The sequence below is a fragment of the Aotus nancymaae genome, unplaced genomic scaffold (genome assembly GCF_030222135.1).
Source record: "Aotus nancymaae isolate 86718 unplaced genomic scaffold, 86718_ANA_hifiasm-v0.15.2.pri h1tg000025l, whole genome shotgun sequence".
Classification (NCBI taxonomy): Eukaryota; Metazoa; Chordata; class Mammalia; order Primates; family Aotidae; genus Aotus; species Aotus nancymaae.
The window spans coordinates 28,216,032-28,229,771 of NW_026988438.1; the positions used below are offsets into that span (position 1 = coordinate 28,216,032).

The 13,740-nt window shown below is 45.9% G+C and overlaps 1 protein-coding gene across 13 annotated transcripts in view; it reads left to right on the forward strand.

Moving 5' to 3' along the window:
- The first annotated feature begins 905 nt into the window (after positions 1 to 905).
- PDE1C (phosphodiesterase 1C) overlaps positions 906 to 13,740 on the forward strand; it is a 613,256-nt gene continuing 600,421 nt past the window's right edge. For all 13 annotated transcript variants that reach the window (XM_064380482.1, XM_064380481.1, XM_064380483.1 and 10 more), the window contains exon 1: positions 906 to 990. In XM_064380482.1, the coding sequence (XP_064236552.1) occupies positions 906 to 990 (85 nt within the window). The remainder of the gene's footprint in view (positions 991 to 13,740) is intronic.

Consider the following 13,740-nt stretch of genomic DNA (forward strand, 5'->3'; position numbering starts at 1 on the left):
CAAAGTCCTCCGCTTCCTTGTGTAGCACTTTCCTCAAGTCCCACCCAGTCTCAGTTTCCTCTCCTGTAATAACAGCATCAGTTATGGGATTGGTAAGATATCTTCCACATCAGCAAATTCCAGGAGTCTATCACATTCGGCAAACCCAAATTTGAAAGGACAGGACAAGCTATTTGGAATGGATGCTAAGGGGCGAGTTCTAATTCGATTGTACATTTCACATCTTAGGGCCTCCGGTGACTTTGATAGTTAACCTTCCTGGCAGGGGCAATGGGCTCCAGGCCAGTGCTGGGGACAGTGGCTGGAAGTGGGCATGCGATTTTTCCCGACTTCCTTGTTTGGAGTAAACTTTGGTAACATTTGATGGCTAAGGGGTTTGCGTTTCCATCTGTTGATGTGCTTTCTGGAAGCTCCCTGGTCTGCTAGAGAAAACATATCCAGAAGACGCACGACGCCAATTCAGCCATTCCCTTGTGTCCCCAAATCCCCCCAGCGTCCAGAGAGGCAAGGAGAAGCTGAAGCGGAAAACAGACGTGCCTAGGGCGCGCGGGCTCCGCGGTTGGAGGAGAGAAGCGTGGCCAGGCGGGGATCTCGGCGCCCACTCCCCTGCCCCGTCCACGCGCTCGGGCGCGCGTCCTCCCTTCCTGACACTCCTCCCGCCGCTTCAGGAACTCGGCTTGGAGATGGGGCAGCCGCGAGGGCTCCCGCCTCCGCCGAGCGCCTAGGGCTTTAGCGGTTGACGTAGGGTCCCCGCGCCTGTCTCCAGCGCGCCGCGGGGCTGAGAGTGATAGCGCGGCGCGGCCGGGGGAGGATTCGCCGCCGAGCCCGAGGCTGCGCGCTCCGCCGCGGGGGGACCCCGGACACCGCTGGCCGCGCAGCGAGGCCCCTGTCCGGCCGGCCGAGCCATGACGGACTCCAGCAACAGGAAGGAGGGCTTCAAAAAATGCCGGAGCGCCACTTTCAGCATCGATGGCTACAGCTTCACCATCGGTGAGAACTTTCCACCCCTCTCCGTCTCCTGGCTCGGGCTAACACCCTCTCGGGTGGCGGCCAGAGTTCCTTTCTAAGCGGGCAGGGGGAGCTCAGGGGTCGGGCTGGGGCCGGAGGGTGCTGGCCAGGCGGGAGCCCCCGGGAGCGGCGACGGGGTCTGTACTGGGTCGGGACAGAAGCCGCGCCCTGGGCTGTCCCCGCCGCACCCCTCGCGGGCACCCACCCGGCGTCGCGGGGAAGCTGGTTTTCAGCATCACACCTCCCCGAACTGCTCAGTTTCCTGGCTGCGATTTTAATAACGCAGGCCGGGGGAAAGGAGTGGGTAGAACAGGGCTGGAGACGCCGCGATGGAGAGATGAAATAGGAATGCAGAGAGAGGGAGACAGCGACAGGAACATGTGGACATGATAGGCAGACAGAGCGGCAGGAACATCAGACACGGAGACACTGATAGAAACACCTAGACCCCAGAGATACAGAGACGGACGCCGAGACAGACTATTGGAGAGACAGGGATGTGGAGACAGTGGCAGAAACCAGAGAGAAGACGCGGAGAGAAGCAGAGACCGGGAGAATCAGAGGGAGAGAGGGAGGGAGAGAGAGGGAGATTGAACAATAGTTTCTCTAAAAGTTGAAACAAAGGAAAAGGGACACATGAAGAGAGAGAAAACACAGAGATTCAGAAAATATAAAGCAGAAAAAGAGGCCAATTCAGTCTCAGAGAGGACGCAGGGAGGGGTGATCGTATGTCGTGCTACCGAAAGTGAGAAAAAACGGTGGTGTCTCTGAGCTGCAGGTGGGGTTTCCCTCTCCTGCCCTTGGGATTCCCAGTGGCTCCTGCTTTCTTTCTCCCTCAAGCCCTTCACCAAGAGGGGGACGAGGCGGGAGTTGGGGGGTCCCTCAGGGAGCAGCAGGACCACAGGGTTGACCCCCTGGAGGTCTAGCATTTGAAGAGCTGGGTTCTTGATACTTCTACCTTCCGTCCCATGTTGTGACTGTTTTGAAACAACTTGTCAGGGATTGCCTCCACATCGTCCTTGGAGGTGAGTAGAACCCAAGTCCCAGGTAGAGTCCTGGAGGCCTGCTCTTTGGATGTCAGTCTTTGGAGAACAGCAGGACAGAGGCAGAAGCCGCCCGGATTCCTACTTTTGGAAATACTCAAGTTACTGTGGCCTTAATCTGAACGGAATTCCAAAGCCTTTGAAAACGAGGGGGTAGATTATTTTGCTTTTTGTGGGCTGTGTCTGCTTGGATGTATATCGAGAAAAATACCAGGGGCAAGAAGAGACCAAGAAAAGGAGCTCATCTCAGGGCCACTTTTGTTCTTAATGAATTAGCTCAAGGTTTCTGGGGCATGGAGTGAACACTTGCCCTTCTCCAAACGCACCAAATCCCACTCCTCTGAGCCTTTGCCCAGGCTGTTCCCTCAGGCAGGAATGCCATTCTCCCAACTCAGCATTGAGAAATCTTGTCTGTGCTTCAGATCCCGGCTCTCACTTTCCACTTCCTCCACTCTCCTTCCCCATCAGAAAGAATTTCTCCCTCGGCACCCTCTCCAGTCCCAGCGTTCTCTGTTGGAGCTCACACCCTGCCTTGAATCAGTGATTTAGGCACCTGTTGTTAGTCCTCATTGCATTAAAAATTTTGTAAGGATGAGACTGCTTATTTATCTTTCCCTCTCGAATGGTGTTGGTAGGTGCTAAGGGAGTGTTTGTAGAAATGAATTAAAGGTTGCCAAAATCAAAAGTGTTTCATTAATAGGTCATTGTCATGTTAAATTGGTTTTCTTGACTCTGGTAAGAAAATTCTCAAAAGTTATACCTGGTTGTTCTCATGAGATCTTATCCTCCGAAGTGTGGCTTTCTAAAATCCAGGATCATACTGAGGTCCTCCTCCACCTGATATTTTCCCTCTCTGTTAGAAGAGATGGTCTAGTAGATTGGTATGGTCTGGTGTCAGAAGAGACCCTAAGAATGAGCTGATCGCTTCCAGGTGAGATAGCTGCCAGCTTATTTAAGATTGTCGAGAATGTATTCATTCACTTCTTTCTAATTATTATTCTTCTCTCCCCCTTTCCACAAACATTTATTCAATTTTCTATATTAACAGAAACAACTTAGCACAATGCCTGCCACATGGCAAACATTCAATAAATAGTAATTGTGATTATTCAAGGCACTAAGCTAATATCATGGGGAGTTTATGAAGGTAAATCAGACTTAGAATCTGTGTTCAAGGAATTTGTATTCTTGGAGTGATGTGATATGTTCATACATAACCATTTTTAAAAGTAGAAATTAGTGAGTGCTAGAGAGACCTTTAAGAAATTTTAGGCAAGTTTAGAAGAAAATACAATAATAAAAAAGGAAGAAAGAAAATCAACTGTCATTTTATCATCCAATGCTAAATATTAATATTTCTTCTATATACTTCCAACATGTGCATTTTTTTTACAAAATGAAATCATAATGTTTGAAAAATGAGTTACTTAAAAAAAACCTTATTATTTTGTCTCATGCTATATATAAAGTATTTAAAAAATCAACTTCCTATTGTTGGCTATTTAGGTTACTTTTAATTTTCACCATAATAAACAGTGATTAAAAAATGAAATCTTTGGGTATATCCATGAGTCCTTTTATTTAAAAAATTTATTTATTTGAGACAGAGCATGACTGTCTCAAAAAATAAATAAATAAATAAATAAATAAATAAATAAATAAAAATTTGCCCAGGCTGGAACTCATTGGTGCAATCTCAGCTCACCACAATCTCTGCCTCCCAGGTTCAAGCAGTTCTCCTCCTCAGCCTCCTGAATAGCTGGGATTGCAGGTACACACCACCATGCCCAGCTAATTTTTGTATTTTTAGTGGAGATGGGATTTACCATGTTGGTCAGGCTGGTCTCGAACTCCTGACCTTGTGATCCGCTTGCCTTGGCCTCCCAAAGTGCTGGGATTATAGGTGTGAGCCACTGCGCCCAGCCATCCATGAGTACTTTTTAAAGATAACCTTTTAGAAGCTTAATTGCTTAGTCCGAGAGTATGAACATTTTTAGGAACTTTAAAATGTATTGCTCAACTGCCTTCTGACAAGATTTACCAGCTTCTACTCCCACCAGCAACATTTCAACAGCTCTCAAAGGTAGCTGTTATGACCCCTGTTTTAGGAGAAGAAACTCCCAAGACTCCAGAGGAAGTAATTTGCCAGAAGACATACAGCTGGGAGGTGGCAGAATTAGGTTTAAACCACATCTGCCCTGACCCCTCAGCCCGGGGTTTGTCCCACACATCATGCTGCCTGCCACAGTGGACTTTATTTCTGTTGGAGCCTTGGGATGAATCCATCATCCTGCAGCAGAGAGATCTGGGAGTTTGTCAGTTCTGCTTAACCAGCCTAGGCTAGAGCAAAACCAGAAAGAGATGGGACCATTGGTGCAGGTGGTACAGAGTTGCTGCTCCCTGGAGGAAGATCAGGTAGAAGAAACAAGCTTAGTTAATCTGCCTCTCACCGGGTTCCCTCAGTCCCATGCTTCCCTGTCCCAGGGCAAATGATTTTGCATCCTCTTTATATAATTTTCTCAGGTCATGAAATGTGTATGTGGTCAAGAGGTTTTGGAAACAAGACTATGAGACTGAACACGTGCCACATCCAGAAGCGCTGGGAAACCACTGAACTTATTATGATTGCAGCAAGTGATTATCTTGATGAGCATTAATCGAAGGCCGTATGTAGAAGTGCAAGTGTAAATTGACTCTGGTGAGGTAGTACTTGTGAAGGAGCATTTGCATATGAAGTGAATGATTCTGGTGCGTAGGTGCAGTACCTTGTATTTCAGAAGAACTTTCCTTCTGGAGTTTGGATGTCTATTTGGGTTTGTATTAAGTCATTCACAGATTCCTGCTTTCTCCAGAAGGCTGCCTGAAATACAAACAAACACCTCCCCCTCAAAGTGATGTATGTCTGCCAAAAACAAAAGCACATTTTTTTTTAAATCCCCTGAGTGGGCCCCACTCGCTCCCTTTTCATGCTTCTCCCCCTTCATTTTACAGATGAGAAAATGGGGCTGAGGGAGGGCCCATCATATCCCTCCTTCCCTAGGTGATGACCTGCAGGTGTCAGAAGGAAGTGGGTGAAACCAGAGGCTCAGAGGGATGTGAAGTTGGCGGAGTGAATGTCAAAGAGGCTGCTTCCTTCAAAAATGAACCTATTGGTGTTGTGGAAAATTCTAGGCCTGTACTGAAGAGGTGTTGCTAACAGAGATGTGTTTCCTGTAGCAACGGCCACTGGCTCTTCTGCCCTGTGTTTCTCTCCTTGGGTTGTCCCAGAGGAGGAAAAACAAGAAGCCCCTGACAGCAATTGGAGGCTTGAGAGGCTGGGAGTGGGGGTACCCTTGGACAGCAGGGTACAGAGGTGAAGCTGAAGGGAGAAGGTTTACTGGTGGATGTTCCTCTTAGAGGGGATCCGGGTAGGCAGGGCTCTGTGGGTGGCCGAGGCCTGGGCGACTTGGCTGCATGCGCTGGGGGTGTGGTCCATTCTCCAGCCCAGGCAGAAAGGCCCCTGGCCTCCCCTGGGGCATATGGCTGAGGACTTTCTTAGCTCAGACTGGTCTCTGTGCTCTCTCAGCTGAGTGTCTTGTCTGCTTTCCATCTGCCTGCTTGTCTGTCTGTCTGGGTGGAAGCAAGAACTTTGGACCTTTTACACCTGGTTGGGAATGATGGTGGGGAGCAAAGAACCCAATAAAGATCCCAGGTAAAATATTCTATGGCCACCTCCCAGTGCCCATGGACCTAATTCCCTCCATCACTCATATCTCAAAGCCAGAGTCAGGTGCAGCAGGGAAGAGTGGGAAGAGGAGTCTGCAAATGGAGGCTTGTGGCCTCTGCTCTGCTGGTCATACTCTTCCATTCTGCAACATGGGCAAATCACATGATCTCTGAGCCTCAGTTTTGTCACATGTAAAATGGGGAGTAAGATCCTTAGTTATAGCACTGTGGTGAGGATCGAGTGAAGGTATGCACGAAGCTACTCCTTTTTAACTCTAAAATGCCCTCCAGATGCTTCTTGCTATTAGGGAGAGTTAATGCTGGTTAAAACCAGTGTATGCCTCTTCATAGCATTTGCACTTCTACCAAGAGCCGCCTGTCTTTAGCCTGAGGAGCTCTCACAATGGAGTTGTCATTGTCAGCAAACAGTTAGAGTGCACACTGTTGGGGGCCAGCTGAAAAGTTGCATTTGCTGTGGGAAACCCTGGGCTTTGGAGTCACACATTGATTGATCATGCCCATCAGGTGAGCCATTTAGCGTCTCTCAGCCTCCGTTTTCTTCTCTGAATAAATGGAGGTAGTAACACCTTCCTTGTGGGTAAACCATGGCCAGGGGAGTGGAGTGCCATGCACAGTACCTGGCTGTCACACTGTGGGTGTCTGTTCAATGTCCCTTCCCTTTGCCTAAAATCATACCGTGAGTAGAGCTGGCGCTAGCTGGGAGTGAGTAAGCAAGCATCAGTGGTGTGATCCCGAGGGTTTGTGGCTGCACTCTGTGGGTGGGCAGCCAGGATGTCCTGTACAACTGTGCTGGCCCCTGACACCAGATGAGAGTAAGAGTCAAGTGGGCATTGGGCACCCTGCTGCCCTCCCATAGGCTGATGCACCTTCTGGAGCCACACAATGTGCCTGGCATGTCTATTCAGCCTCCACAGACCTGGAGAGGGTCCACCTGGGGCCATGGGGAAGTCTGGAGTGGTGGGGAGAATCGCAATGAAGGAATGGAAATCCTGAGCTTGGTTTTGAGATCAGCCTAGAACACAGCAGGAGGAAGGGACCAGGATGGGTAAATTGCACTGAGTAGAGTCCAGAATGTAACAGTCTCTGGAGTTAGACACTTGTGGTTCAGATCCAGAGCCCATTGTGATCTAAGAGAGGTGGCATTTCATGGCTAACTTTAAGACTCCTAAGCTGTAAAATGGACATAATAAATGGTATTTACCACACTAGGTGGGAAATCTAATCAGATAGTGCAATTAGAACACTTAGTAGGGCTGATTTATCCACTGGGCACAGTAAGCATAGTGCTCTGACTGCAGTATTTTTAGGATTCTGAAAACATTTTAATTTCTTTTAAAATCAAAGGACAAAATAGACTTTTAGATTGAAAAAAATATCTTCATAAAGTTTCTGTCAAGCCCTAAAGATCTGTAGTACATCCTACACTTAAAAATTTGATAAGCGGGTAGATTTCATGTTAAGTGTTCTTACCTCAACAAATAATAAAAAAGTTAAGAAAATTTAACATTATTATATTCTTCATTTCAATGCAATCCTAAAATATATTTAAAATTTTTAAAGATTATTTTTTGTGGGGGAAGGGACCCACAAAAGCAAAAGTTTCTAGGGCCCATGAAAGTCATAATGGAACTCTAGCTTCTAGTACAGGGCCTGGCAGTCAAGGCATTCAAAATTGTCAACTATGATTATTGGTAGGTTAATAAATATTTGCTGAACATAACACTGAACTAGATGCTGTGGAAGGGTGGGGAACCATGGGTGAGAAAAGCACAGAGTAGTAGAAAACACATACTGGACTCAGAATTAGGAGATGGGGTTAGCCCCTTAACTAACTTGCTCTTTGATCCTGGATAAGTCACTTAACGTGGGCCTCGGTTTCTCCATCTGTAAACAAACTGGTTAAGTAAGGAAACGTCTGCGATTCCTGCCCCTCCTAGAAGAGGTGAGCTTTGAGTCCTGACCCTGGCCTTCCCAGAGGAGGTGAGGTGCGGGGCAATGGCCAAGGGAGGTGCACAGGGGATTTGCAGTGATGGATGCTTTGCAGAGTTCAGAGCAAGAGGAGGCAAATTGTGTGCAGCGCTAGTTAAGAGTTCATAGGTGAAATTATTCATGAAGTAAGTATACTAGGCTTTGTGTATATAGCATTGTACAGTTTTCTTACTTACAGTGAAGTTTAATAACCATTGAGCTAAACTCAAGAAAGGACCAAAGGCAAGTCCATGTGTTGCTTCCTGGGCCTTCCAGCTGTTTCACCTATATGCTGACTATCAAATTCCAGCGGGAAATGGGGACTAGCTGGAGATCTCTAAGTGTTTCTGAGTGCCTGCAGGGTTAGCTTCATTCTGATGTGATATGTAACCTTTATGAATTCAATTCATGCTACTAGATTTGTTATGAAGAATAAACGTAAGAATGAATAATAGACTAATAATAGATGTGGAAGCATCTAGCATGGAGCCTGCTTGATAAATGCTTGTTGGACTTGAGTGGCAGTCTGTGCAGAGGTTAAGATTGTGGATTCTGGAGTTTGACTGCCTTGGTTGAATTTTGGCTTCACAGTTTATTAACTGTGTAATTTTGGACAAGTTACTTAACCTCTCTGTATTTCAAATACTCATCTGTTAAAAGTAGATAATTATATTACCTACCTCCTAGGTTGTTAGAGGATCGAATGAGTTAACATACATCAAGCACTGAGAACAGCACTTGGTACAAAGTAAGTTCTATATAAATGTTTTCATTATTATATATTTATAGTTTATATCCATTATATGATATTTTCATAATATAATTAACTTGAAAAATAATAATATCCAACTCTGAGTCCTGGACCCAGTCGCCATATATACTGTTGTTTGACAAACTTTAAGGATGGCTTTGTCTTCTGCTTTCTGTTGTTCAAAATTGGCATTCTTCAAGTGCTTCACTTTTGTGGCTTTGGGTTATGATCTCTTGATGCTTTATGGTTGTTCTTGATGGCTCCAGGTGTCCCCATTTCTTCGGCTGGTTAACCATCTTCAGGATTTAGTGTATCACTTGAACTGATTTTGCAAAGCGAGTCCCTAGCTGCCAGGCTCTTGTTAGGATGTTAGCTCTCCTAGGCCAGGATGCCAGGTGGAAAGGCAAGTGATTCAGAGGCCTGGGCTCTAGACCCAGTTCTGGCACTTCCTGTCCCTATGGCTGTGGGAGCGATCATTCACCTCTGTGAGCCTTGAGGCCTTCATTAATAAATGGGGATGGCAATTCTTTCTTTGTTGCATTGTTGGGAGGGTTCAAGAGGATGAGGAATGTAGGAACCCAGTGCACTCTGGGTGCTAGTTAATTGGTAGCTGTTGGCTGTGATGGTGGAGAGACTCTGAAATCAGGGTGTGGGCAAGACTCCCAGACCCACAGCTGCTTCCCTGGATGGTGCTCACCCGCCTGCCTCTGGCTGCTTCCACCAACCCTCTACCAGCCACTTATGTAGCATCCTGGCATGGTTGCAAGGCTGTCTTTGTTTTAGGGTAGGATTTCCGACCAGGCTAGGGATCTGGAATGCCTGTCTCAGCCAAGCTGGGTGCTTTCAGCTGGGTTGGGGTAATTGGTGCCAGCTGCTTTGGGGTAAGCTGGTTGGCACTTCCTTTGCTGCTGGCAGACAGGCACTGGAGTGTGTTGGGACCTTGGCCTGAGAATCAGGCCTTCCCCAGGGGACCCTGGGCAGGCTTGGAGGCAGTATTGCTAAAAGTTAGTTTTTACTTGGTGGAGGGCAGTATCTCCTGGACAAAGGTGCAAAGCACTCAAGACTCTGTCCTTGAGTATTAGGTCACATGTGTTGCTGCCAGAGTTTGAGAATAAACCATATTGCAGGAATTGATTTGCTGACTTTCTCTTTGCTTCCCCAAATGGCTGTGCTTCCTTTCTTCTTGGTAACTTCATAGAGTGGCTCAGGAATGATTCCATGGGCTTGGAGAACAGCAGAAGAAATCCCTTCTGGACTTGTATGGACTAGTAACTACCAGCATTAGAGATAGTCTAATTCAGTTTTCACAAGTTGAAATTAGACAGATGAGAAGTGACTTGTTCAAGGTCAAAGTAATAAGTGATGGTTTCAATGCAGTTCAACTATAGGGCTCCTTCCTGGTTCATTCGTTCCCTCCCTCCCTCCCTTCCTTCCTTCATTCCTTCCTCTCTTTCTCTCTCTCTTTCTCTTTTTTTTTGGTTTTGCTGTATTGGACCTGCTGAATTACATATTTCATTTCTCAGACATACTGGCTCTTAGAGATTATTTCAGTAAAATTTTTGTAGTATATATGGTGGAGAGAATATTCCTTCTTTATTTTTGGACAAACCAGAATGTGAATTGCTAAGTTGTCATGTTCACCATTTATGAAATATCTGATCACTTATTTATTTAGTTTTTAGAGAGTGTCTTGCTTTGTCACTCAGGCTGGAGTACAGGGGTACAATTACAGTTTACTACAGCCTTGACCTCCTGGGCTCAAGTGATCCTCATATGTCAGCCTTCCAAGTAGCTGGGACTACAGGTTTGCAGCACCATACACAGCGAATTTATTATTTTAGACATGGGGTCTTGCTATGTTGCTCAGGCTGGTCTTCAACTCATGGGCTCAAGTGATCCTTCTGCTTTGGCCTCCCGAAGTCTTGGGATTACATGCATGAGCCACCGTGCTTGGCCTCTGACCACTTTTTTTTAACCTTTCCGAATCTTGTTTCTTAATCTTGTGAAGTAGGAATAATAATATTTACATATGATGTAACATATGTAAAGTTCTAGCCCAGTAATGACAATTGCAGGTGCTTATAAAAATATTGATTCCTTCCCCTTCCCTTTTCTTTTTCCTAGTTCATGCCAAACCTGGAGGTATTTCTGCGGGCTTAGATGTTTGCCGAGTAATCACAAGTATGGGAATCCTCCAGCCCTTTGGAAGTTTCATCTCTCTGAGAGGCCCCAGGAGAAAGCTGGCATTGTTTTTCTCTGACTTTGGGCCCAGGAATCACATATTAACACAATGGGATTTAAGCAGTGAGTGGGAAACTGAATGGGTTTCTTTTTTAAAGTCGTTAATTTACAGTTTCTCAGAAAGGTCCACTGTATCTAGTGACTCATCTTTAATAGTTGGAAGTTACTTTCACTTTTCAAATTTTGTCAAGTTAGTTAATACTGGAGGGGAATCCATCATCTCTTAAAGAGGGAACCAGTAGGACTTGAGCCAGACTAGATTCCAACCGTCTGCTGGGCCCCACGGAAACCCAATTTTCCAACAGGAGGCGTTTTCTTCCTTTCTCATCTGGGTCATCTGTGAGGCCAACTGTTTAAGACAATGAAAAATGTTTAAAAGATGCAGAATTTAGTCCAGTTGTGTAAGACTGTAAGCCTGGTCTTAGTGATTATTTCAAGGAGGCTGTTTTGGGGGGTAATTATTCAAGCTGTTGCCCCCATGTTGCTGATGACAATGAGAGGCTTTACTGTTGGTAGAAGACTTTCCCAAACATCAGCTCATTTGATTCTACCAGTTTCCCTGAAAGAGAGCTATGAGCAGCTCCATTGTACAGATAGAGAAACTGGTACTCCAAAAAGTTGGAGTGACTTGTTTCAGAACCATAACTCCAATCCAGTTTCTACTTTTTTTTTTTTTTTTTTTAAGATGGAGTCTCACTCTGTTGCCCATGCTGGAGTGCAGTGGCACAATCTCAGCTCACTGCAACCTCTGCCTCCTGGGTTCAAGTGATTCTCCTGCCTCAGCCTCCCAAGTAGCTGGGATATGGGGTTTCAGCCTGTTGGCCAGGCTGGCCTCAAACCCCTAACCTCAAGTTATCCGTCTGCCTGGGTCTCCCAAAGTGTTGGGATTACAGGTGTGAGTGACTGCGCCCGGCTAGTTCCTACATGTTTGAAAGCTTGGGCTTCTGAACTAGAAATCTGGGAACCATTGTAGATTCCTTTCCCTGAGCAGATTCCCTCCCTTACCTCATGAAATTAGTATTCAAAGTCTGTAGGCTTTTTGATCCTGCTGCCCTTCCATTTAAAACCCAGCAGGGAGATTCCCATTGCGTGCAGGATCAAGCCCGCCTTCCCAGGTAGGGCCCATGGGCCTTCCATGACCTGGCTTTCGCTTTTCTCTGGACTCATACCTTGCAGTGCCCTGCCTGCCCTGCCTGTGCACAGCTGTAACCATTCACTTGGCCTGTCTTTATGGAGTGCATTCTTTATGGCAGCTATTGTGTTAGGCACTAGGAATACTATGTGAGCAAACAAGCCAGCCCAATGTCATGGTGCTGACAGCCAAGTGGGGCCCACAGACATTGGTATAACTATGCTCTGTCCTCTGATGGCAAGGCCAGGGTGCTGCGGTCATGCCTGGCAGGGGTATCTAATTTGTCTGGGGTTGTGATGGGTTTCCCTGGTGAAGAGTGTGGGGGAGGAGATGGGAAAGCCTCCAGGTGGATCAGGCAGCCTGTGCAGAGGCTCTGTGGCTGGAGGGAGGAGCTGGGCTATTGAGGGCTGTGAAAGTATTAAGAAGTTGCTGGAAGGTGAGCAGAGCTCTCACTATGTGAGGCCTTATAGGCCCACTGGAGGATTTTGGTCTTTTCCCCTACAGCAGTAGAAGGTAGTTGGCCATTTTAAGGAGAGGGACAAGATCAGATTTGTGTTTATAAAACACACACTCTGGCTATGCTGTGGAGCATCAGTTAATGAGAGTTTGCTGAATTTTCTTGCTATTGTGTATTAATGATAACTAGCCATTTCTGTGCGGCCTGCATTCTTCCTTTCTATCTGGGCCTTCCTGTATCCTTCTGGGTATTAATTCTCTCTTCCGAACAAACCAGACAAACTTTTAGGCTGCCAGAGCAGTAGGTGGTCCTTGGGGGCTGGAGGCTGTCTTAGTTTTCCTAATTACTTATTTCATTTTTTAACAAAATGAAGATAGCACTATTAGTCTTATTTGCCTATAAAAATGATCCATATTCATTTTCAGAACTCAGGAAAGAAAACCTCATTATCCAGAGATGACCTCTGTTAATATCCTATGCTTGGTTCATGTAATAGTCTATTTTAGTTCTATTTAAATGGGATCATACATGTTGTTCTAGTACCTGCTTTTAAAACTTAATTGTATATATGGAAATTTTAAATTAGTCAGATCTCTTCCTCTCTATAATTTAGTGCCTAGGCTTTCTTTTGCGTTTGTATCAGCTTCCCTAATCCTGAATGCCCTATGAAGCAAGTGGAACTTTTCTGAGTATTTCATGGCATGACCTATTTTGGCAGAGGTGTCTCACCAATTATATGCACACATATTTTATATACAAACACACCGTCCACACACCGTGTGTGCTTCTTCCCACACACCATGTATACTTCTACTTTCTTTGTATTTGAGCATTTGCTATATGCCAGATGCTGTGCTAAGGGCTTTGTAAGCAGTAGCTCATTTAATTTCTCATTTTTGAATGAGGAAACTAAGATACTTATCCAGCGAAGTGGAGAGATCTGGGTTTGAATCTGATGCTACAGTGGTGATGTGGGAGCCTGACTTTGCATGGGAGATGTCAGAGGAAGTGCCCTTCTTACACCTGTGGGACATGCCTTGGGTAAAAATCCAAAGCACTTTTGGGACATCTATCATCTCCTTTTAGCATCCCAATGAGAGGGTTTATGACTTTATAAGAGGGAAACTAGGTATTAAGTTCTTAGAGGTAGAATGTTCCTTACAGTGTGTTTCAGCAGAAAGCTCCATCAGCCACTCATTCCTTCCTACGTTCTCTTACAAACATTAGTTGAGGGCCTATTGATCTTCCTGCAAGTATAGGGAGATATTAAAGAATTTTCTCATCCTTGAAAAGCATGTGGGCTTGTGGGGAGGCTGATACTGACAAGTAACATGCTGAGGCCAAGTGCCGTTTGGGGGATTTATAAAGGATGACGATAACACAGCGGGAGGGGTTGGCAAAGGCTTGGACTCAG